The 22964-nt window shown below is 41.8% G+C and overlaps 1 protein-coding gene across 1 annotated transcript in view; it reads left to right on the top strand.

Annotated features, from left to right (window-relative positions):
* Positions 1–22964, top strand: part of PLEKHG7 (pleckstrin homology and RhoGEF domain containing G7) — a 34807-nt gene that overhangs the window by 1630 nt on the left and 10213 nt on the right. The window contains exons 2-12 of the mRNA XM_050902158.1: positions 1050–1069; positions 5805–5932; positions 7272–7312; positions 9270–9365; positions 10496–10645; positions 12653–12748; positions 15031–15126; positions 16427–16540; positions 18231–18405; positions 20335–20450; positions 21239–21332. Of these exons, the coding sequence (XP_050758115.1) occupies positions 1050–1069; positions 5805–5932; positions 7272–7312; positions 9270–9365; positions 10496–10645; positions 12653–12748; positions 15031–15126; positions 16427–16540; positions 18231–18405; positions 20335–20450; positions 21239–21332 (1126 nt within the window). The remainder of the gene's footprint in view (positions 1–1049; positions 1070–5804; positions 5933–7271; positions 7313–9269; positions 9366–10495; positions 10646–12652; positions 12749–15030; positions 15127–16426; positions 16541–18230; positions 18406–20334; positions 20451–21238; positions 21333–22964) is intronic.

Below are 22964 nucleotides of genomic sequence, written 5' to 3'. Positions count from 1 at the left end.
GCTTGTTACTAACCAGTTAGTTTTGTGCCACAGACCGAAAGCTATCTTTCCTCCCTTAAATATAGAAAACATTCTGGATATCAAATGAGTTCTCCTCCTATCTCCACAACAGTGAAAATAATTAACCGATGCCTAAGTCTATGTAGTACATTTCTCTTACCAAATGAGTACTTTTTTCACAAAATCAGATTGATTGATTGCTTTCTGACCAAGTAACAAGAATATCTCACTTTCTTTCAGAAGAGTGGATTGCCTATACAAAGGTATGCATGTATTTGTTTTATCTTATTCTAAGCTTCACTTATCTACATTTTTAATTAATCCACTTCACTCTAAGACAAAACTGAACAGTGAGGCATGTATATGTAACTCAACTTTAATTTGTGGATTTGCTTTGCGAAATGCCTGTCACCAGCTTGTTAAACTAAACTTTTTAATGAGATTTTCTTTCAAAGGTGGCCCTCTCCCCAGCACATTTAGCTATATTTCACGCAATACTTCAGCTGGACCATCGGAGAGCTCTGCACTAGGAACTAACTGCCAAAAGGTCTGGCTGTTTGGATTAGCAGTGTCAAATTTCAGCTTGAAGAATGTGAAACATCTCATAATCTTGAGACACATTCTTCAAAACTTTGTGGGAGGGAAAAGGGAGCAAAGAAGCTAGCAGAACAGCTCAATATTGTTCTCGTACATGAGCAAAGTAGATCTAGGACTGCTACTGGATGGGGGGGACTGTTAATCCTACAAACTAAGAAGAATATTTGAAGTTTATAAATTAGTGCAGGCAAGATAAGGTGCTGCGTACCATAGATCTGTGCAGTGAATTGCATCAAGCTCCTATAAGCAATTATCAGAAAGTAAAAGCTTGATTAGAAATCAGTTTGATTCAGCCATGTTTGTTTCCTTAAGATGTTCAAATGTTTACAGAAGGGAAACAAAGTTTATTTTCTCCCCACACAACAAGGAAGTAGGAACTAGTACCTCCCTTAATAACCGTACCTCTCTCACTGATGGTGCAGTGCTCACTTTACTGCATGATCCCCTTGAAGATTGCAAGTGGGGCATGCAGGTGAGTGAGGTATATTAAAAGCACCAGCACTGGTGAGCAAGTCTTGGCAAAGACAGAAGTAGCCTCACAACAAACAGCAATACACTGCTTCTGTGACTTTACCATAACATGTTTCACTGGTTCAGGCAGCAGACATCATTAGTTGAGCTGTGTCTCCCATTCTTCCTAATGTTTACTCATTTTTCAGGTAAAAGCTCTGTTATAACCTGCAGTTTACAAACAGGTCTGTGTTTCAGGTACATTTATGTTTGGGACTGTGTGGGCTGGAGCAGGCTGATACAGTCTATGAGTCATTACATAATGCAGTTCCCTAGACAAGGCTTAACAGATGTGTGTGTGAATCTGAAATCAGATGTTCACTGTAGAAGAGGCCTCCTAGATTTTCTGAATTGTTGCAATTGCCAACCCACTCTTTAGCATTTTGAATTTACAATGGAGATGGAGAGAGGAGGGGAGGGAGACATCTTTGCATCTCGGTGTGAGAACAGGTGATCTGTACCTATTATGGGAAGGGTCTGCTCTGATCCAACTCAAAACTGCAATACATAAGCATATCTCACTGACAGGGTGAAGAATTGTGTGATCTGTAGCAAACTTCAGGGGAGAATTTGAAGAATACTGAATGCAAATTGATAAACAGGAGAACACTGAACATTTAATGTACACTTCTTCTCTTGGTGCCACTTGCCTGGCAGCTTCAGAGGGAAGCCACTATTTGCCAGCTAGGATATTGGCTGTGGACTTCTATCCAGACACATTTTAAAATCAAGAAATCACACAAGGAACAACACAAGCTTTGTTCCATAGCCACCAGCAGGAAAGACTGACAAAAGGAGGTTTGGATGATGTATTATGATTTCTATTTTTTTCATCTTGACCAATATTAGAATGTGCAGAAATATAAAACAAAAAGTACCAGTTTCTGCTTTCAACTTCTTTTGTCATGTTGAATTTGGTCCAAGGTCTGGGCAAGGGTTGTATTCAGCTCCTCCTTTATCCAAATCATTAGTCTAACTCTTTAACAGCTAATCCCTTCTTATCAAAGCCAGAGAAAACTGCTAAAATGTCAGATTATCCTCTCCTTCTAAAAGCACGTCCAAGACTGACTTACATATCATCCAGGGTAAAAACGTAGCTCCATCCTTCAGTTTTACTGAATATCTCTTCTCCCTGCTCCCAGGCTGTACTTTCAAAAGCCTTTCTTAAAGCAGCAATGCTCATTTTAAACAGCCTTCTCCCACACAGCCCTCAGGCAGGAATGCCAGTACCTCTCTGTCGGCATGGCAACATGCTGAACTGATGCTGATTAAAAATAATCAGCCAAAATAAATAAACAAAAAGGACAAGAGGGGCAGCACAGAGAGAGGTATGTGTGGTGGAGACAAGGTGAGATGCTAAAGCCAACACTGCCGTGGAAGGAAATGTTGATAAAACAAAACCTTTAGTTTATTCTGAGCTCATTTTCTCCTTGCACTGTTCAGCATATCAGAGACTGGGTGGAAAACTGGATTGCACTATTTCCTAAAGATAACCAACTAATGAAGAGTCTTCTCAGTAACTGCCAAGGCAGCTTATTTTCAATGAATTGAGGGAGCTGGGCTCATCTATCTTGAGGTGCTCCTCTTCACAGTATCATAGAATGGTTTGGGTTGGAAGGAACCTTAAAGATCACCCAGTTCCAACCCCCTTGCCATGGGCAGGGACACCTTCCACTAGATCAGGTTGCTCAAAGCCCCATCCAACCTGGCCTTGAACACTTCCAGGGATAGGGCATCTACATTCCTCTTTTAGTGTCTTGTATGCTCGTAAAGTGTCATGCTAACTCTTTGAATCAGGGAGTCCAAATACCCTCCGAGTGGCTTGGCTAAAATTGTCATCACCTGGCAGCTATCTCAGTACTGTGACCACCCTATAATGTTGACCTTTGTAACCTCTTCAGTTGCTTTTGTTCTCATCTAGTGGGTATTCCTTTAAATAACATATCTGTTATTTAAGTAAGGTCATTTATACAGATGTCTGTTCCCTGGGACAGCTGGTTATGCTAAGATTATGGACATATAAAGATACAGACCTCTAAAAAGCAATCAGCTGAAACTCTGCATGCCCTAGAAACAACTATATACACAGAATATTTATTTTTCCAGACCATGAGCTGCTTCAGTGTCTTTAATAATTTTCCATAACTTTGTAATGCAAAGCTGTGACATTTTCTTGTTTCACAAAACAAGTAGATTTAAAGGAGGAATTATTGCAGATGATATCTCCTCAGGTGCTTGAGTTCATCCCTAAAGTACAAGCGTTTCTTTCACTCAAACACTTCAGTCCTCTGCCCCAGTAAGAAAAACAAACAAAAACTAAAGAAAAAGGCAAAGCCACGGGGTCTGCAGGCATGAAAAGATGCTAAAATATTGCATACAGACTCAAAAACTGGTAAATTGCATTACACAGCACTTCAGTAGTTTAATTTCTCCAGTTAAACCAACAAAAGCATCTAATCTGTCTAATACGTCTACAGGCATCAGACCAGGTGATCACAGATACCTGTACCTTCATCTGTGAAGCATGAGTACATAATTTAGACATCTAAGTCATTAATCAGCCCAGGCATGTCAGATTGCTATGGTATATTGTAGATACACATGCAAGTGACCTTGGCATGCTCCCACACATCACAGGCTTGCATACCTATGTGAAGAGCTTGTTTACACATATGTGTGTCTGAAGTTCAAGGCCTTTTTGAGCCGGGGAAATAACACCATTTAACTCAGTTACAATGAAACTATGCTTCCCATTACTAATCTTCATAAGCCACTAGCCTCCAACTTCAAAATATATTCTGAAATTAAAGTAGGCTAGATACTTTAAAAATCAATAATACATTGGTAAAATTTTACTGAGAATCCAACCTGAAATAAATCTCCAGAATTTCCTAGTACAAGAGTGACAACTTTAAGAATTATCCTTGTATTATATTGCAGCATCTGGCTTGTATAATAACCCAGCTGCCCAAGAGACCGCATCGTGGAATCATTAGAGGTTTCAGAAGAACCTTAATACAATTGTTACCAACACTTAAAATTTGCACTGGGTAGCACTCAGCGGACCTCATCAGGAAGCGGTCTCCCTTGCACTGGTATGGGCTTGCAGACAACCAAGAAACAGACCCCATCCATAAAAGTTCTCAAACCATGTCTTAGGTTCAATTTCATGAGAAACCTCAGAGTTTCATTGTAAATCCCTAAAGTTAAATAAACAGATCCTCTGTTCCTCATTCAGTAGGACTACCAGAAAAGGAAAAGCTTTTAGAGAACTTGTACGTTACACATTGTAAACTCCTCAACACATAGTTTTCAAGTCCTAACATGTCCATGTTTCAAGTGTTAAAGTCCCAGACCTGGCCCTCCTGATAGCCTACAGCCCTCTCTGTTGTTAGGAGCAGTCTTTCCTTTCATCTATACAATTCAATTGGTTTAGCTAAGGCAACTGCAAGCAATCTCACTGTCAGATCATAACAAAAAGCATAATCTCCATGTCCTGCTATACATATCAAATCCCAGTTCTCTACCTCAGAGCTCATCTGCCAGTTGATAAGTTGTCAAGTGACTACTCATGCACTTAAGGGGAAAAATAGACCTGCCGGATTTCACATCTGGTGTTGGCAAATGGCTAGATATTCACAGTAAGGTATCTGCCTAGGCAAAAAAAGCAATAAGAATTATACTTAACTGACCAAAAATACCATACACAATAAATGGTGACTGAAAAAGATAATTTTTATATATGTACACACACTTCATGCCTTCTCCCTCAGCTACTTATTTACTGACCCTTTGAACTCTAATGCAGCCTTCATGCATCAGTCAATTGAAGACAGCACAACAGCAGCTGTAGACACCAGTCACTTTGCAACAGTATACTAACACAATTAATTAGGTATCGGTGAGAGTTATTAGCAAAATCCAAAAAGGTTTTTGATGTGCCCCAATAGTTTCTGTATTTGAGTGCAAGCAGCATCTGGCACAAACACACTGTTGGATACAGAATGCCTGTGTCACTTCACTTGATGGATCTACATCCTGGACAATGCCCTCTGTTTGTAACAACAATAGTTGGAAAGAGACATTTGTTTTCGATCAGCAGGGCTGCTAAGTTATATTATATTCAAAATACAAAATATTTGAATTAGCAGAAAAAATGCCAAAAAGATTTAGAAAGAAAATAGCACAAACTAGCCGAAAGGTTAAATATTAAAAAAAAAAAAAAAGAAAAAAAAAAAGAAAAACATTTTAACTGTTTCACTAGTAGAAATCACCTGAGGTATATGAAGGTTAAAAGTAACGACAACTCACATATCAGCTAGGGACATGGTATTTAACTGCTCCTTTGGACTCCAGTGCCAAAACATAGATTCTGAAATCTCCGCTCACTTTTTGCCTAATCTCAGAAGAACCCAGGAATTTCCAATATTTAAATTCTCTAAGTACGTATTATCTGAGGCAAGCCATGGCCATAAGCACCTTGATCTCAGCAACAACATGGAGTTGGAAAGATAATTAGATATTTGCTGTCAATCACTGAAATTTTCTACTCATTGTTCCTTTAACACATTATGTCGTAGTTGCTGTGATTAGGTTTCTTAGCTCATTTCCTCCTGTATCAGCAAGGAGCACTTCAGAAGTTTCCTCTGCAGCCACAAGCGGAGAGAGATGACGTGTGTTGTTGTTGCATCTCACAGATCAGCCGAGCGCAGGCGTAGCTCCGTGGTAGTGAGTCTGCTGGGACTCGAGGTGTTCCCTGGAGACCTCCTGGTGACAGACAGTGCCATGGACTACCTGCCCCATGCGGCCCTCCTGCTAAGCGCAGGTCAGACACAGGGTGAGGTTTGCTTGTCTGAGCCCAGCAAAAGCCACGACTAAAACGCGTGCACGTGTGGGATGGGGAGGGAGGATTGGTGCAATGACGACACGCGAGGCAGCGCAGCCTGCATGGGGGATCCTGTTATCCCACACCAAAGCGACTGCATCGCTCATTTTAAAATTCCCCTCAATTTATTTTTTTTTGCCTGCATTTCATTGTTGAATGCAAAAGGTAAGAGGTAGATGAGGGGGGCAGGACATGGATCACCTCCCTCCTCCACAGGCTAGGAGCAACCAGAGCCCAGGCCAGGATCTCCATCTGCAAGCAGTTGAGTTACAGATTCCTACCTGCACAGCTTCAAGCAGAGGGAAGAGAGTGGCCCATGCCACCCTTTCCGGTAGTGCTCTAATCACGAGGGTAGCAGACCCAGCTCATGGCTAGAGGTTGCTCACAAGACCTTCCAACACTGAAATGTAGACCTGCAAGCAATTTCCACAAATATCTATTGTGGAATATAGTATAGTGTGCAGTGTGATCGCCAGAGACCAGAAGATGCTGGTGACCATAGATCAAAATTTGCTCAGAAAATAAGTAAGTCAAGGTCACAACCAGCAGTTTCATGAAAGCAAACAAGCCAGCCATCCCCAGAAAGAATGACCAAGGCACTGGTTCAAAATCCAAAAGGAGAAAGTTTAGACTTGATTCCCAGTCACACACAGGCCTGAAGGTAGGTGCCACATATAGAAAACTCTTTCAAATTTCTTGCTGAACAAACACAGGCATTCCTCACCTCTCACCAGTGCATTCCTACATCTAGATCCCCAGCTTTCCCTGTGCCTCACTAAGGACCATGAATTACAGCCTGCACCACTGTGCCAGCCCCATGACAGATCTGAGCCTTAGTGTTCGTAGGATTGTTTATTCACAGGAGTTTTAAATACCTGCATAGCTCCAAAATATCACCAATGAGCAGACATAGCCTAATTATTGCTTCAAAACAATGAATATCTTCAAGAATTGGCTTGAGGTATGATGTGTTTTCCCCATGTAAAGAATTGGCAATCACATACTGATCATCTGCGGCAAGTGGGAGTGTTTAGCATCATCCAAGATCCCATCACAGATAGACATTCTTGCTGGGAGGAACCCAACAGGCTTAATGGGTTTTAAGTCTGGTGCACAAACTGCCTAAACACAAGTATTAAATCTGAGCCAACTAGAGTATAGTATATCAGGCTTCATCTAAAAAAAAAAATTAAAATTAAAAAACCATATATATAAAAATAAGAGTTTTATTTTTAGATATTTGTTTCTTTACTGATAACACATTTGTTTTACCCATTAGAGTCCAAAAAGCCAAGGTGGCCATTTGCCAAAAGAGGAGTTGTGAGTATTTCACCGTGGTTTTTTTCCTTGCACTGACCTTGCCTTCTCCCACAACTAACCTGGGTAATAAAGGGTTTCTTTACTGCCCTTGGAGAAAGGTAGCCATCAGGTGAGCTGAACTCAGAGGTCTCAGCCCACCCTGGGACTGCTTGGACATTAATCTGCAATGAAGGTCAGGCGGCTCCAGCACAGCCACCAGTGCCACTGCACATGATGCACATGAAAACACAGTCAGAGCCACTGCTCCCCATCCCCATGAGTGGTGGGAGGAGAGGTGCCCTTGGCACCAGGAGGGCAGAGCGGGGCGGGCAACGCAGGAGCTCTCATTCAAGGTGTTTAGGGGTGGCAGCAGGTCCAGTGCAGCTCCCCAGGGTAAGAGAGCACAGGGTGGGTAAGTCAGTCGCAGTGTTGCTTTGACCACAGTGTGTCCTGTATTTTCTGCATGTCAACCTAGACCTTAGTGCCTTAGGGATCTGGAGTATCTGCTTAACTCCCACTCACATGGAAGGGATCTAGGCTTTACCTATCAAAGTAGCTTTTTAGATGCTTTCTTAGGCCTTTCCTGTCCTCATGGGCACCCTCACACTCACCAGTAAAAGCATACACACCAACACACTTCAATTAATTTCCTTGTCTAACACATTTCCTTGTCTTTTCTAGTTATGAAAATTTTTGCTTATTATGGTATTCAAATTTCCTTTCTGAGTGTTGTTCATCGTTCAAAAAATCATCTACAAGCATCTTGATAACTTTGCACCCCTAAGCATGTAATTGTGAACAGTCCCTTCCTAATATTTTTTGCATTTTATCTTCTAAATCTCGACTATCAAAGAAGAGTTTGTGCAAGTGAAACCAATGCAAGTACTCAGATTAGCATGTACAAGAGTTCCCACTTCATTTGATAACATTCCGATAGCATTTGAAAGAGCATGGCTTAAAACTGAGAATTTTTAAATTCAGCAAAATATTTGAAATTTGCAATAAAATGCATTTGACATTTAGCCAAAAGTGATTTCTGAGACCATTAAATGCCATAAAATTTAATTTATGAAGATTCATTTGCTGGTGCATTGGTTAACCGTGTGTATATATAATTCCATTATTGTTTCTGCTCCATTTCAAGCTATCTTTCAAAATTAAGAGTTGAGGTTAAACTCTGGATTTCAAATATTGTAATCAAACACATATTTCAAAATTGGCTTGAGTTCAGTGCCTAAAGTTCAGACAATAGAAATTCATGAATTATGAGTACACTGTTCCAGAGAGCAGATAAAACTTAAGCAAACACCTTATAAGTCTATGCTCGTAGCACTAAATTAGAGTTCATAAATATTGGTTAAACTTTTTACATGGCACTGTCGGCCTGAAAAACAAAGCCAAACCAAAAGCAATTGTTTTTATTTCATGATCCCTCACACAGACAAACTCCTTCTGCTCTTTAAGCTTTCTAAAAGCTCATTTTATAGACACTAGTCTGCAGCTGACCAAAGGAGTTTTTTTCAATATGTAGCTCAAATAAAAAAAATTTTAAAAATAAATAAGTAAACAAACACACAAGCTTTGTATACCTATGGCAGGAGGATGATTTCAACTATGAGTTTGTTGTCCCCTACTTCAGACAGTGCTGAAGGAAGCAAAATATTTTATTTGTTCTGTCTTCCGAGGGTAGCCCATTGTCTGTTGCCATACCAATGATTTTCCCTGCCAAAGACTTCTATGTTACATAAATAGGATCTTACACACCCACACCTAAGCCACCTACACACCCCACCCATAGCTACAAATAAACCTGCCATCACTGCCTCACCTCTGTGTAGGAGAACCTGGAAATATAAGGAAATCACTCAGTTAAGGACAAGCTCCTTACAGATCAGAGCAAGGTTACTGAGCTGGGTAAATTTCTTAACGGTCTTTAAAACGTTGTATGAATCAGGGATGGTTTTTTGTCATTCAACAGGGTAAAGACAAACAGAAGCAAGCATCTGATCTGGAAAACTGTCTTTCAACTGTTAGGATGATAGACTGCAGCACATACGAGTTTTTCTGCTTTAAGGTATCAAAATACTCAGTACACTGTACCAAGGATACTTAAATATGGGGATAAAAATTTTGTGTTCTTTTCAAGTTACCATTTTTCACTACATTAATCTGGATATGAGACCTTTCTGCAAAATTAATGCATAAGCATAAGGTATATTTTTGTTGTTTGAAATGGAGGGGCGAGGGGGAAACTGAGTGTTGTAGAAGGTTAGCAAGGGCTCTCAGAACCACCTGGATTTTGCCAGGCTTCTGGACTGCCCTAGATCAGGGAGGTACCACCTTCAGAAAAAGGCATCAAGACAACCCTTTCAGCAGTGCCTGCAGATCTGGGGAAAGAAATTGCAGCATCACAGAGATGCCAAATGGGGCACGGTCACCCCCACTGCTGCCTTAGGGGTGCGTTCAGAGGTGGCCATGTAGAGGTTAGCACCAACACCAAGGTTCAGCTGCAGAAATCCCACCAAAGCCTGTCTGCCAGACAAACAAGGCTCCTGGCCTCTGGGGCCCCGTAGACATAGAAACACCAAGCTTGGGCTACCAGGGTGATATTCAGATAACCCACACCTAACACCATCTCCCCTCCAAAGCAAACCTTTTACTTCTCACAGCAGGCTGTTATATGCAGTTCCCCATAGACTTGGTTGTTGAGGACTCCTGTCAGTGCCTGACTTACATGTGAACATCTGACTTTGGAGCAGGTCGGTACAGTGATAGTGGCCACCTTAGGACTAAACAAAACAATGTCCAAGTACCTATGAAGACCTAGTCCTTCGGTACCTTGATTTTACCATCTGGAAAACAGGAAGCTATCACCCATCCCTGCTTTCCAGCAGCAGCAACAGCACAACAGATTAAATGCCTTAGCATTTGCAAGCTGTCCACTATTTTTTGATACAGTGTCCTACGAACATAGACTATCATACTGTGTTACTTTCAAATTCAGTGTGTTTATATTATAAATATTTTGGAAGAAAATGTCAGGTTTTTAAATCTTTTTAAAAGAATCTTTAAGCTTTCAGATGAAGAATCACTAATACCGGCAGTCAGGCTCTTTACACGGGCAAATAGATCACAGATGCTTTTCATAAGGTCTGAAGCAGTTGATGCAACAGTTGGTGCTTTTCTTTCTTCTTAAATCAATAGAGTAAATCTTGGCATGAATTCATAAAGGCACAACAGACTGAGCAGAAAGATGTCAACAGCCGGTTAGAAGTGAAAAAAGAAGCAGCAGTGTGGGAACTTTTCACAAGTGAATGCACTTACTTTCTGGATCATTTGCTGGTTCTCAAGATGGTAACTTCAGATTTCATTTCTCAGAAATAATGAAACATTATTTGCCCTGCTGTCAGCATGGCAGACATAAAGCCACTTGTAACCTCTCATTGAGCGTCTATGGGGCAACGACTTCAGCGCTTGGGTTTTCTCCCATCTTGCCTGCTCATCCTGTTTCCACAGTTCCCTTTGGTTTTTATCTTCTTGATGGCATCTCTTCTTCTGGACATCACTTTCTAGTGCTTTGCAAACACCATCTGATTGCAGATCCTTCCAGTGATTTCAGCTGGTATTCCACTATTCCTCTCACTAACGCCAAACTGAAGCCGCTCTCCAACTGACTATACTGGATATTTCTCTACCGCTAGTCTGTAACGTTATACTCTTCATTTAACTTCATATAGAGCTGTGGTTAGATTATCCTGACTAGAGCATGAAAACCTCAGAATTCAGCAGACTTGTAGTTCTAATATTACAAGAAAACAAGCAAACTAAAAAACAACTCCCCTCCCAAAAACTCCAAATTACCTCCATGATGGTGAATTTTAAGAGCTTTGAAATATGGACAAGTATATTACACACTGTTACAAGAATAGCTGCACTATTTACATTCATCATACATCAAAAGTTAGCGTATCCATTTAAAAGAATGGAAACTTCCCTAAATATCTTCTTATCATTTTTCTCTTATTCTGCACAGACAATTTCTGTTTTCTTATTAGTCAAAGGAAAAAGATTAGTGATACATTTTCCATGTTACTGAAAAGTTAGCCTAGGCAGTACAAGAAGTACTGCAAAGTAAAGGGAATAAATAGAGGAGTGGGCTGAATTCCTCCTTGGTGGGGCAGAACAGGAAGGGAGAGGAAAGGGGATGACAGGACCAGCTATTGGTCCAGGCAAGATGGAAGCGTCCTTCCTTCTATACACTTTGTTCAGAGATCTGAGAAGATTAAAAACAGGTGAATCCTGGGAAGGATGGGGATAACAGGAGACGTGTAGGCCCCTTGGTGAGACTGATGTAGGAACCCACAAACAAGCCTTAGCCAGCCCTGCGTGACACATGAATGATAAACTATTCAGTCCATGCCAGCTTCCCAAACTCTCCTGCCGAAGAAAGAACCCATTGAATTTGGATAGCCAGTTTTACAGATACCTGCTACTCTAAGTACTTCCCAGTATAGAAATATTCCACTGCTTTTAATGAATCTCCACAGGCAGCTTTAAGATCACCGTAAATCCCCTTTAAGCTCTCAGGTCAACTGTTCATGGCAACCGAAGAATTACACAAGGCTAAGCAAACACTCTCAGTGCTTGTTCTTCAGTCTTGGCACCTAGGTGATGGTTTTTTTCATTAATGCTTTTCACACATATATGTAGATTACTGAGTAGAATTTTTTTAATTTTAAGCCTTTTTCAGATTTAGGTCAGATTCAGCACAGCTCCAAGATCACCATCAGAGCTTAAATAATATAAAATCTTAAACAGCCAATAAATACACATGCAGTTTTCTCTCAATATAGGTTAATAAAACAATCCAAAGAGATGAAAAACCTTCATGAGCCCTCTACTTATGCTATTCCAACTTTTTTTTTTTCCCATAGTAACTCTAAACAACTTATATAGCAGCAGACACATGGGGTAGGAAGGAAAGCATTTAGAAAGGTCATAGAAATCTGTAACCATGACTCTGATGTTATTAATTCCTTCACACGGATCTGCAGGGGGCTCAGTTGCCCCTCTTCTGCCAGAGAGCACAGCAGGGACATAGCTGCCTCTGTGGCAGCCACAGAGACACTCCAGAGACATCACTCATACCCTCCTCCTCACACAAAGCCCAATATTAAGCCTTCAGGCAGGTCAGGAAAAGTTTCTCAGAGTGTATTCTTCTGCCCTCCCCAAATCAAATGATAATTTCATGAGAATTACAGTGCAAACATGTTCTTTTCAGGAAAAAAAAAAAAAAAAAAAAGAGAGAGATATTGAATTGGCACAAACAGTAAATAACATGGATTTGTTTTGTTTTCAAAGATATTTATGAACACTCTAAAATACCTCCAGAGTAATGAATTCCTCTTGGATGTGGATTTGTGGAGACTTTTTGCAAACTTAGAGGTGTTAAACAAGGTAAGTTAAAAAAAAAAAAAAAAGTCTTACGGAGATCAGAAATCAACCAGCCCAATAAAAGGAGATGAGAATCCATCCATAAAGCTTCTATTCAGATTCAATGCTCACATTTGGAACTTAGTTCAAATAATTAGTCTTTCCTTCACTTCTATTTGGTATATCAGTGGGGGTCAAATTTCACCAGTGCAAATTATTCTCATGTGCCTCCAGCAAAAGCTAAACAGGCATTTGAACATGGAGGAGAGCTCATTTGGCAGTTTTTTCTAAAGTAAACACGAGTTTGCGGCTAACTCTCAAAAGCAGCATCCTTTTAAAAGGATTTGTGAAGATAAACTCCGACTGCACAATCCTTACAGCAAAACAGTACAAATGGCAAAATAACTACAATAAGAAGTTTCCTTTTGCAAACAGATGGGCACAAAGACTTTGCTATCTATTATGCCACTCCAGTAGAGCAAGTTAAAACAAAATGATGGCCACCCCTCTCCAGCTGGGGTTTCCCTTCATGTGGGTGGAAGGATATCTCCCACACAGACTGGATGCTCTGTGTTCATGTGCTACTTACCCTCCAGCTTCCAGAAGGAGGGAGACCACAAGGCTTGGCTGTGATGTGCTCTAGCTCTTTGCTGCTTGTGGCCAGTTGCTGGAAGACCATTTTCAGCTCCTGAAAGTTAAAAGAACCCTTAAGCCCAAAATAGCTTTTACATAACTTTAGAAGCAAAACAGAAGTTTTCTTAGCTTGAGAGCTCTTTTACAGGACACCTCACCCTTAATAGCAAAGTGAATTTTGGAAGGGGCTCTTCAGCTGCATAAGTTGAATGACTGCTCAGAATCACATCACATGCCCTAAACCAGTTGCTTACTTCACATTCTTTCCCTTATTGCAATTCCCCTGCCTTAACAGTTAACATCTCCCTTTTTAGCCAAAACAAGAAAAGCAGGAAAGCTCTTCAGAGTAGGGACAATTAGCCGGAGCTCAAACACATGAGCAAGTCCCCTCTGCTCAGTGACTGACCACATACCAGGTGAGCTGCTATGAGTGACCACCTGAGCAGGTTTGGAGATACAAGGAAAGAGGGTTTTAGCCAATGTGTTTCACCTTGCGCTTATTGTGGGCTAAGACCATATATGCAGCTAACTACTAAAGTTCAGTTGATGTGTGGTTGCTGATTCCTTCATTCTTGTTCAAAGAAGGGAGTGGGGTATATTGCTGTGTGCCATCTAGTGATCACAAAAGCTTTGAACTTGGCTGGAGCTTGGTCAACTCTTCAGAGAATTATCTTTAATACTTTTTCTATTTTGTTTTCTAATTTTGCTGTCCTTATTAATGAGAATGATAAATGATCATCTATTATCCATACTTGTATATAAAAGAGTGATCCAATGTAGGAGAAAGTAGCTGCTTTCAATGCTTTTTATGCATTTTTTCATGCACTTTACAGCATGCATTTCTTCTTGACAGCAGGCTGAATCCATGAAAAAATACATGCTGTAAAAGGTGTAAAATGCACCTTTGTCAAAATAAAAGAATAAGCATCATCCTATAAGCAACCCTGCCCCCATAAACACAGCAAAGCAGTGTGTGCAGCTACAACAGCAGTTCATAGCAGTATCACAGAGGATGATATTCCCTTCTGGCCTAAAATTTGGCCTAAAGCTGAGCTTTGTCATGAATTTGCATGCAAATACTGTGTTCAGGAGGCAAGTGCGGGCTTAGGAGCAGGCTCCCACCCACATCTGACTGACAGTGTGGGCACCCTTGAATCCAGTGCAAACATACAGTTAACTTATGGGGAATATGTGACTTTTTATAGCATTTTATAGAAATTTCTCTCATCTCCAGTAGCATGGAACAAACTATGGAAGATGATATCTTCTTCAAATGACCATGAAGACTTCCTTAATTGTCACAGCTCTGTCATACACAATCAGTGTTTTCCAGTAGATACCATTCAGCCATTGTAATTTTTCATGTCAATTCATGTTAAACACAACTGCTACCCTAAAATAAGCTTAAATGGAATAACTAATCTTGTTTCAAAGCTTTTGTCATATATCATTATCATGACCTAAGTGGGTATCTGTATAGATTTGGTTTAGCTTCTAATTAAAGCATTCTGGGAGTAATTCTGAAGCTAATTCTGGCAATGTCGGGGAGATAAGTGTAGGCACCCCATTAGGCTTAGAGCCTTTGAAGAGACCAGCGATAGGAAATAAAGTTGTTTTAAACTTAACTTCAGAAGAACACTGATGCTAATTTCTCTTTTTTTCCCCTTACTTAGATAAGTCTCAGTTTTCTGAAAACTTTTTTTGAAACTGTGAAGGAGCATGTCAGCAAGTCAGACTCTCCTATGGATTTCAGCTCCATACTCAGAAAGGTAACATAATTAGAAGTATTCTTGCTTAATATCAGCAGGTCCTTGCAGCAGACCATTTATCATAGCATGCAGGTGCTTTAGAGCAATCAAGTCAGTCAAGGACATGCCATCTGCCACAGGCAGTTTGGTCTCAGCCTCAAGCACCTCCTGTCAGCAGGATGTTTTTCTTTTTATTCATTGGCGTGTTTGAGGTGGCTGTGGAAAGGTGCTCTGCATGTGGAACAAAGTGTGGAAAGATTCTCCCTTCCTGGGGAACAGTAGCCCAGACTTTGAGGAGACTTTGCCACCGGCAGAGGCAAGCTTCTCACTCTATGGAAGATGTTTCCCTGAGGCCAGACCCCAGCCCCATTGCTGGATGTTCCCTGCCTCCTTCCACTCCATCGCATAGATCCTTCCTTTACTCCATGGACCAGATACACAAGTGTATTTAAGTGCTCAATTAAGAGCTCAATGGGACTGAAATACCTCTTGCACTTTGGCCTGTGTCTGCTAAGCAAGAGAGAGGCACAGACACAGCTGTCCCACCGCTGCCAAGCACTGCCCTGCAACCCTTTCGGGCAGTCTGCATGGTAAACAAGGCAGTTGTCCAAACAGCAGTCTCCAGGGGCTCTACTTCCTGCACAACTTCCCTATGACTGAAAAGCTGGAAATACTAATGCAGACAGAAAATCAATTCATGGACCCGAACTTTCCCTAGCAGTAGAGGCCATTAGAAGACTTCTGGGAAAATGCTGAAACAGACCCTACCTCAGGGTTAGGATTTTAAAAAGGGAAAGGGAGGCTAGAGCTTGGCTTCTCACCCCCACTACCTCTGACTTCAGGCATTCTTATCGATAATGTTTGTGTGAGACAGACAAAACCCCAGACAAAACTGAGTTTTATCACAGATGGCATTCAATGTTTCTAAGAGCTAACACACTCAGATATCAAGTGACGTGCTATTTAAGGCCATGTAAAGCTGTTGCATAGATAGTGGTTTTTATCTTCAGCTTCTACATGAATTTCACATCATTTATGTCTAATGAGAACAAAGTCTAAGAATGCTTCACACCTCTGCAGAGCTGTTAGAACTGTGCTCCCATGCATTGCTTGAGCACTGTTGTGGTTTTTTCCCTACTTTACCACTTTTACTACATTTTAAATTGCCCTTTACTTTTTTAAGTTACCCTTTCCCTCTTCCCCTGTTTTCCTAGGTACGAGGAAATCTCAGGTAAAATGCACATTACAAAACCAAAACTGTTGTTCCTCCCTTTGTCATGACATTTTTCTTTCTTGCTAAGTTTCCAAGTCTTTTCTGCAGTTTTTCCAGGGTGACCTCTGCCAGACACACCAGATTTATTGCCTTAATTATACCTCCGCTGTCTTCTACTTGGAAAACCTGAGACAGAGAGAAGATTTTGGCATCTACTTGAAAGTAAAGTGATGGTTTTGTTGTTGTTGTTGTTGTTGTTGTCTTCAGCCTTCCTGCCTTATGACAGGATTTTAACAGCAGACTAGGAAAGTTCATTGGAAGCAAAACTCTGTAGATAGATAGATAGAATTTTACACAGATTTTTTGAACGGGAGAGGGTAGGGTATCATAGATAGGAAGTCACCCTTCTGAGTGTATGTTCCCCTGCAAATGTGAAAGTCCATACTTGTAATTTAGAACAGGCAAGAGGGGGAAGGCAAAAGGGAACAACTGGCTGCATTTTTGCAGGCAGAAAATATGAACTGCCAGCCTCTATCATTCAGATGTTTCACACATAATCCCTTGACTTGATGACCTCCACCTTAACAAAGTGAAATGGTTACAGAAAAAGAGAAACAAAAATCAAGCCACATCATTGTAAAATTTCTCTCAAGTGTTTTACTTTGATACATGTCCTGCCTATCAGCTTGGTTTAGGTGTTGGGTGGGAACACAGTATGTAGGGTATTATGTGCTTTAGCAGATGACAGGGCTCACATTCCCCAACTACAAAACAGCCCCTAGCCTCTATGCTATGCCACATCAGCAGTGACACACACAAACCTCAAAACTGGAGAAGTGTGTGATGGCTTCCTTCTGCTTACGGAAAGGGGTATATGATACAAGCCAAAACACGGGGAATAGAAACCCAGAAGCAAGTCAGTGCTCTCATGTTTCTTGGGAGCCCGCAATGAGAGAGCGGGGTGGGTTTTGGCTGAGCCCTGACAAGAAAGCCAGGCTGCTTTCCTCACTCAAGGGTATTCACTGAGCCATGTGCCCGCAGGGAGGAAGCAACATCCTGGACAGAACAGCAACCAACCCCTCTGCAATGGCAGTGTTTTAGCACCTCTGACAGGTTTTGCTTGACCATAGATAAAGCAAATGTAGAACTTGGTATCAAAACACTACCAGTAAGTGAGCATTTACCTCGCTCTAAGGCTGGAAAGAGCTATCAGTGATGTCTTCGTAAAGTTACAGCACTAGAGCAGGTTCTGTCTTTGCCAACACTGCACCTGCCTGAAGCCAGAACTCCAGCCAGGGTAGTGGTGGGGCCCCCAGGGAGAGGTCTCTGCTCTTTCTGACTTACCCTTAGCAGGCCAGTGTGTCCTGTAAATAGTTAAGATTGATCTTCAACATTACAGGCTTAGAAAGAGAAACCTGAAGAAGTGGGCTTTTCTCACAGGCAGCCTAAAACTGGGAGGACACCTCTTTGTAGCAGCCAAACTCTGAAGCTTTTAGGGCCTGGGAGTTTCACATCGCTTGCTCACTGACAAGGATTTCATACACTCATGCCTAGGAAAAAGTTCCCCAGTGGGAAGTAGCAGGTGACCTTAAAACATAAGGTGGCCCTCAAATGTAACTGAGGTTTTCCTGATGAAATTAAAAAGGGCAGATAAATAAGAACACTGCTTGATCTACTAGCATGGCCACAGCATCTGAAATGGGAAGCAGCAATGCAGAAAGTGTATCTGGAGGAGCGATGCAATTCCCCCTGCAGAAAGCCTTTATGCCGCCCTTGCTCTCGCTGTGTGAGAAGTTCATCTTTAATTAGTCCCTGTCTCATTACAGTCAGCTGATGATGCAGAAAACTGTTTGCTGCCTCCCTGCCAGGGAGCAAGCTGAGGCCTAAGGCAGGTTTTCCTTGTCTTCAGCAGTGGTGTGAACAGAACGCACAGTGCAAGAGGCTGCATCTGCCGGAGCTGCTGGTCGCTCCTTTGCATCGACTGACGCGCTATCCCCTCCTCCTTAACAACATCTGGAAGAGGAGCACTCATGAAACAGAGAAAGGCTTTATCTGGTCACTTAAACAGAAGGTGGAAAAGTCCATACGTAAGTAGCTAAGGTTAAAAGTCAAGTGTGCAATTAACAATTAGCAAGTTGTGTGGCCTTTTTGTGCATGTTCTTTGAGTGTGAATGGGTCCAGTCTCCCTGCAGAGATGCAATGAGGATGTGCATGCCTTTCTACAACCCTGAGCCCTTCCTCATTCTGTAGGAAATGATTGGTGCCACCCTTGTGCTGTCAAAGCCTCTCTGAGCAAGGTCACAGGACTCCCAAATCAGTGAGTCACTTGTATTTGCTCAGATTCATCTGCAGTGACATGCAAACAATTAAGAGCAGATCACAAATTGGAACAAATCAAGAAAGAGCTCAAACAAAGAAGTCTTTGAGTTGGATTTATGTCTAGGGAGGATTTGTTGGGGCTAATCCTTAATAGGATAAAATTGCACTCACAAGGGGAATATTATGTCAGTGACCTTTCACTAAATGACAGGGTCCTACCATGTAAAGTGGCTGAAGAGCTATCTCGGCTACACATTTTCTCTAGCTATTGTGGAAAAAGAAGGGGTTGGTCCAGGAATATTTTTTTTTCCCTGCATTTTAAGTAAATAACTTATTAATTCTAAATAATTTATTAATTCAGTCTTGTTCAGGAAGCTATAAATGCATCTCTAAGTGTCTTATGGTCATGTAGTACATCAGCAGACAGGTTTATTCCCCAAAGGCCTCATGCAGCCTCCACTGAAATAGAAAACAAGACGGCGCATCAGCAAAACACCCTGCCAATCTTGGCAGGGAGAGGTGCCAGGCAGCGCTTCATCCTCACCAGCAGCACATCAGGGCCTTGAGCCACCCAGCATGGTGGTTCGCTCTCTGCTTGAACATCTCCTTGGGAAAAGAGGCAGAGAGAGACTTAACGTCTTCTAGAGATAGATAAATCTGGGGCTCCTTCTTCTTGGGTAAATACTCCAGCGACAGCACTACCACCTAAAAGAGAGGCTCAGGTTCTTTCTCTTCTTGCCAAGTCTTATGAGGAGTCTAGCCTAATGGCCACACAAGGAGCACACTTTTCAACACAGAACAGGTCCCATAGGAAAATAAGATGATTTTGTCACTAGCCTGGGGACTTCTGCTGGGAGGACAGCAGTTTTAGGTACGGTCCCAAAAGACCATGGGATATCCGGGGAATATTACTGGCAAAGAAATAGGTCCTTCCAGAGTTTAGATACCTCTGGGCCAAGGAAACCAAAGATAGATGGGTTAGCCCTCTTTACTCACAGACACCTGACAAAGATCTGCCTTCATTTTTTGATCAGTGAATCAGTCACATAAGGAAAAGTTTCAGTCCCAGCATTCCCCTTCTGGTGTGTATGCGTGTGTGTATGTGTGTGAAACCATTATTTGCAATATCACTCAAAACAAAAACTTGGAATTTAAGTTGCAGGTCCATTAAACTTTTCTCCATAACGGCCTTGAATCAACAAAGACTTAGTCCCCATTTTTAACATTCTGAGACGCCCCCATCCCAGTTAAATACTTCAGTCACTTCTTGCACTGCTTCCCCTGAAATTAATTCTCATTAATTTCAACAGTCTTTGGATCAGGCAGTATATAACGAAAATTATTTTTCTCTCACTATCCCAGACAGCTTAGAAAGGCAGGATTTTTTTTAAAGAACTTTTTAAGATTATAGTTTAATTGAGTTTTATATGATTCCCCCTGTTCCCCAGTCAGATTAGTAAACACAACCTTTTCATTTAGCAGTGAATTTAAGCATGTTTGAATGCATGGTTTGAAATTCTGGCTCTGCTGACCTAAGAAGAGTTTAGGCACTTTTTACAACGAGGCCAAGATTTCATGTGGGGCTTCACATGTGAAGCGCTTTGGCTTCCACTGGAGAAAAATCAGTACTCAGCATCTTCTAGAAACAGGACTAGTTTTGCCAGCCTTGGCAGTAACTGATGTTTCACATATTTCAGGGGATCTGGAAGGTAAAGTCAAGTGGTTGGACAACTTTCAGAAGTTCAGGCAGCTGCAAGAGGTCATAATTTGGCCTCAGGTCTGGGATCGTGACAAGAGATTCTTTGTCCCAGAGGTAAGCAGTTTTTTAAAGGGCATTTTTCCTTGAGGAAGGTTTAGTTTCCTATCTGTCTTTATCGTGTGGTCTAAAGTTGGCTGGTTGTCTGTATTCTAGTTACTGGGGATGGCTCTGCTCTGACAGGAGCAGCTGCAGCCTGAGCACTGCAAACACTGTAGCTGAACACGCAGGCTGTGCACAGTGCCTTGGATGGCAGCATGGGTTGCTCTCAGCTAGCATCCAAGAGAGTATGATCGTATGATCCAGGAGGACTCTCCAGTGTTTGCTTTTAGGGGGCAGAATGAAAGGGGATAGATACATTACTACCTTTTTATAAGGATACAAAGTAGAATTTATTTGCCTCACTCCTCAAGCTGAGCCAAAGAAACTTCTATTTACATTTAAATAGCATTACAAAAAATTACACAGCATACCTGGGAACATGTGCACCTTTCTGCTGTGGTTACCCCCTTACCCAGACAGACACACTTTAAGCAGCATTACAGTAACATCATCAAGTGGGTCTCGCCTCAAGGATTATGTCTGTTCACATGCAGGGCTGCAAAAAACATTAAATTCACTCCAGAAAAGAAAAACCCAGCTTAACATTTCAAAAGCGTAAACACATTTAAGCAATAGCACTGCTGAAGAAACACAGCCATGCTCAGTTATTAGCTGTGTGATTTATTTAGCCTGAGATAAGACCACACATGTGCTCAGTTCGTTTAACTGCTGGTTGCCTCCCAGTTCATCATCAGATATGCAAGATTCCCCATTCTCTCTCTCTCTGTCTCTTTTGGGTCAAGTGTTTGAAGCAAAGCTTAAGAGAAAACAGCAGTGAAAACATTTTGTCTTCAGCGAACAGACTTCTTCTTCATGAAGGGAGGCTAACACTAGCAGGTAACATCCCTAAATGTCCTGGTATCGGGAGTTAGCCTAACAGAATCATATGTTGTTATGGCAGGTCCAGAATGAACCTCTGCAACAGTATTTGGGCAGGTGCAGGAAAGAAAAAGCAAATGTACAGCTTGTCAGAGAGAGACTGAGAAACAGCCAAACCACCAAAAGGATGAGTAATCTGCATGATTGTTTATTGTCACATCTGGATATTCAGTCTGCCAGGTGCTGAAGAAATCAGCTTGACTGGCCAATGCCTGCTACTCAAAGGGAGCATTTCACTGTCACATTCAAGAACGTGGCAATAGGAAAACAGGAAGTTTAGGCTGTCCTGCACAAGGTGTCCCACGTGCCCAGGGACCGATGTCAACATACCTCACCTCTCTGGCACCATATCCGCTATATGTTTCATTGAAAATTACTGAAAAGTCCAGAGGTTTTTCCTATTTTTATTTCATACCTCATCTCTGCTAAGACTGCTGTTGTGATGGATACCTTGGAACAAGAAGGTGTTATCCTGCCGGGTGGCTTCCCTTTTATGAACAGAGCACTTATACAACATGCAATTAACTCCACAGGTAGCACAGTGGTCCCACGCAAGCATGTTGATTTCTACAACACTGCTCACAGCTGTCTATCACCCTGGCAGAGCAAAGACTCACGTCTCCAGACACACAGGCACCATTTTGTAGCAGGGCACAGGTTGCTTGCTGGGGAGCTGCTTCAGAATCTCTACCTGCGCAGGAGAGGAGGATTTCTTCCTTGCATGAGCAGGAAGCAGAGCCTGGGCAGTTTGGAGAAGACCATCATTTGAAAGGATGCTGGAAGCTGCATGCCATGGTGGCTGCAGGGCTGTAGCAACGGTCTGACAGGAATGAGCACAGACCATGTCTTACATTTCCTTCACCACCTCCTCAGGAGCAGAGGTGAAGAGAGTAAGCACGCAACACTTTATGTCTCCCACCACCATTATTACTGTTATAAAGGGAGCAGCAAAAGGGACACAGTCCATTTTTCAGTGTTTTTGTTTTCCTTCCCACGTGAGGAGAATTATAGTAGCAGAGGAGAAGGCACAAGATCAGGGAAATGGAGAGCAGAAGAAAAGGTTACTGCTGATGTTTAGGGGGTGGTGGGCAGAGGAGAAAGAAAGCCACTGAGTCATCTCCTGTCAATGCCTCCCTCTGCACTCATTGCACTCTTGATGAGACATCAGCCCCCAGTGCAGGAGGTAAGGGTGGCCATCGGGTGTCCACATCTCTTTCTGCAATATGTAATTAGAAAATGGAGAAGGAGGTATGAGCATAACTCCTACCCACCAAGACAGCCAGCTGCCTGCAATCTGCAATATAAAAGTGCCTGGCATTTGGCCACTTGTCTGAATGAAATATCTTTCAAGACAAAAATGAAATCGCAAGTCAAATATAGTGCCACGCAACAGAAAGAAGCATGTCCTAAAGTCACCACTCTGAACAGACTCACACAAATTTGGTCTTAAGGTGAACTGTGCTTGTTTGAATTAAACTGAGATCACTGAGACCATAGTTGCATGACTTTTCTGTAATCCTGTAATTGAGAATAGTAGCAGCTGAGAGAAGTGGGTTTGTTCAGATGTAGGAAGAGAAGGCTCAGGGAACA

The sequence above is a fragment of the Gymnogyps californianus genome, chromosome 1 (genome assembly GCF_018139145.2).
Source record: "Gymnogyps californianus isolate 813 chromosome 1, ASM1813914v2, whole genome shotgun sequence".
Classification (NCBI taxonomy): Eukaryota; Metazoa; Chordata; class Aves; order Accipitriformes; family Cathartidae; genus Gymnogyps; species Gymnogyps californianus.
Note: the sequence above shows the minus strand (reverse complement) of the source record. Positions and strands in the feature narration are given on the sequence as shown.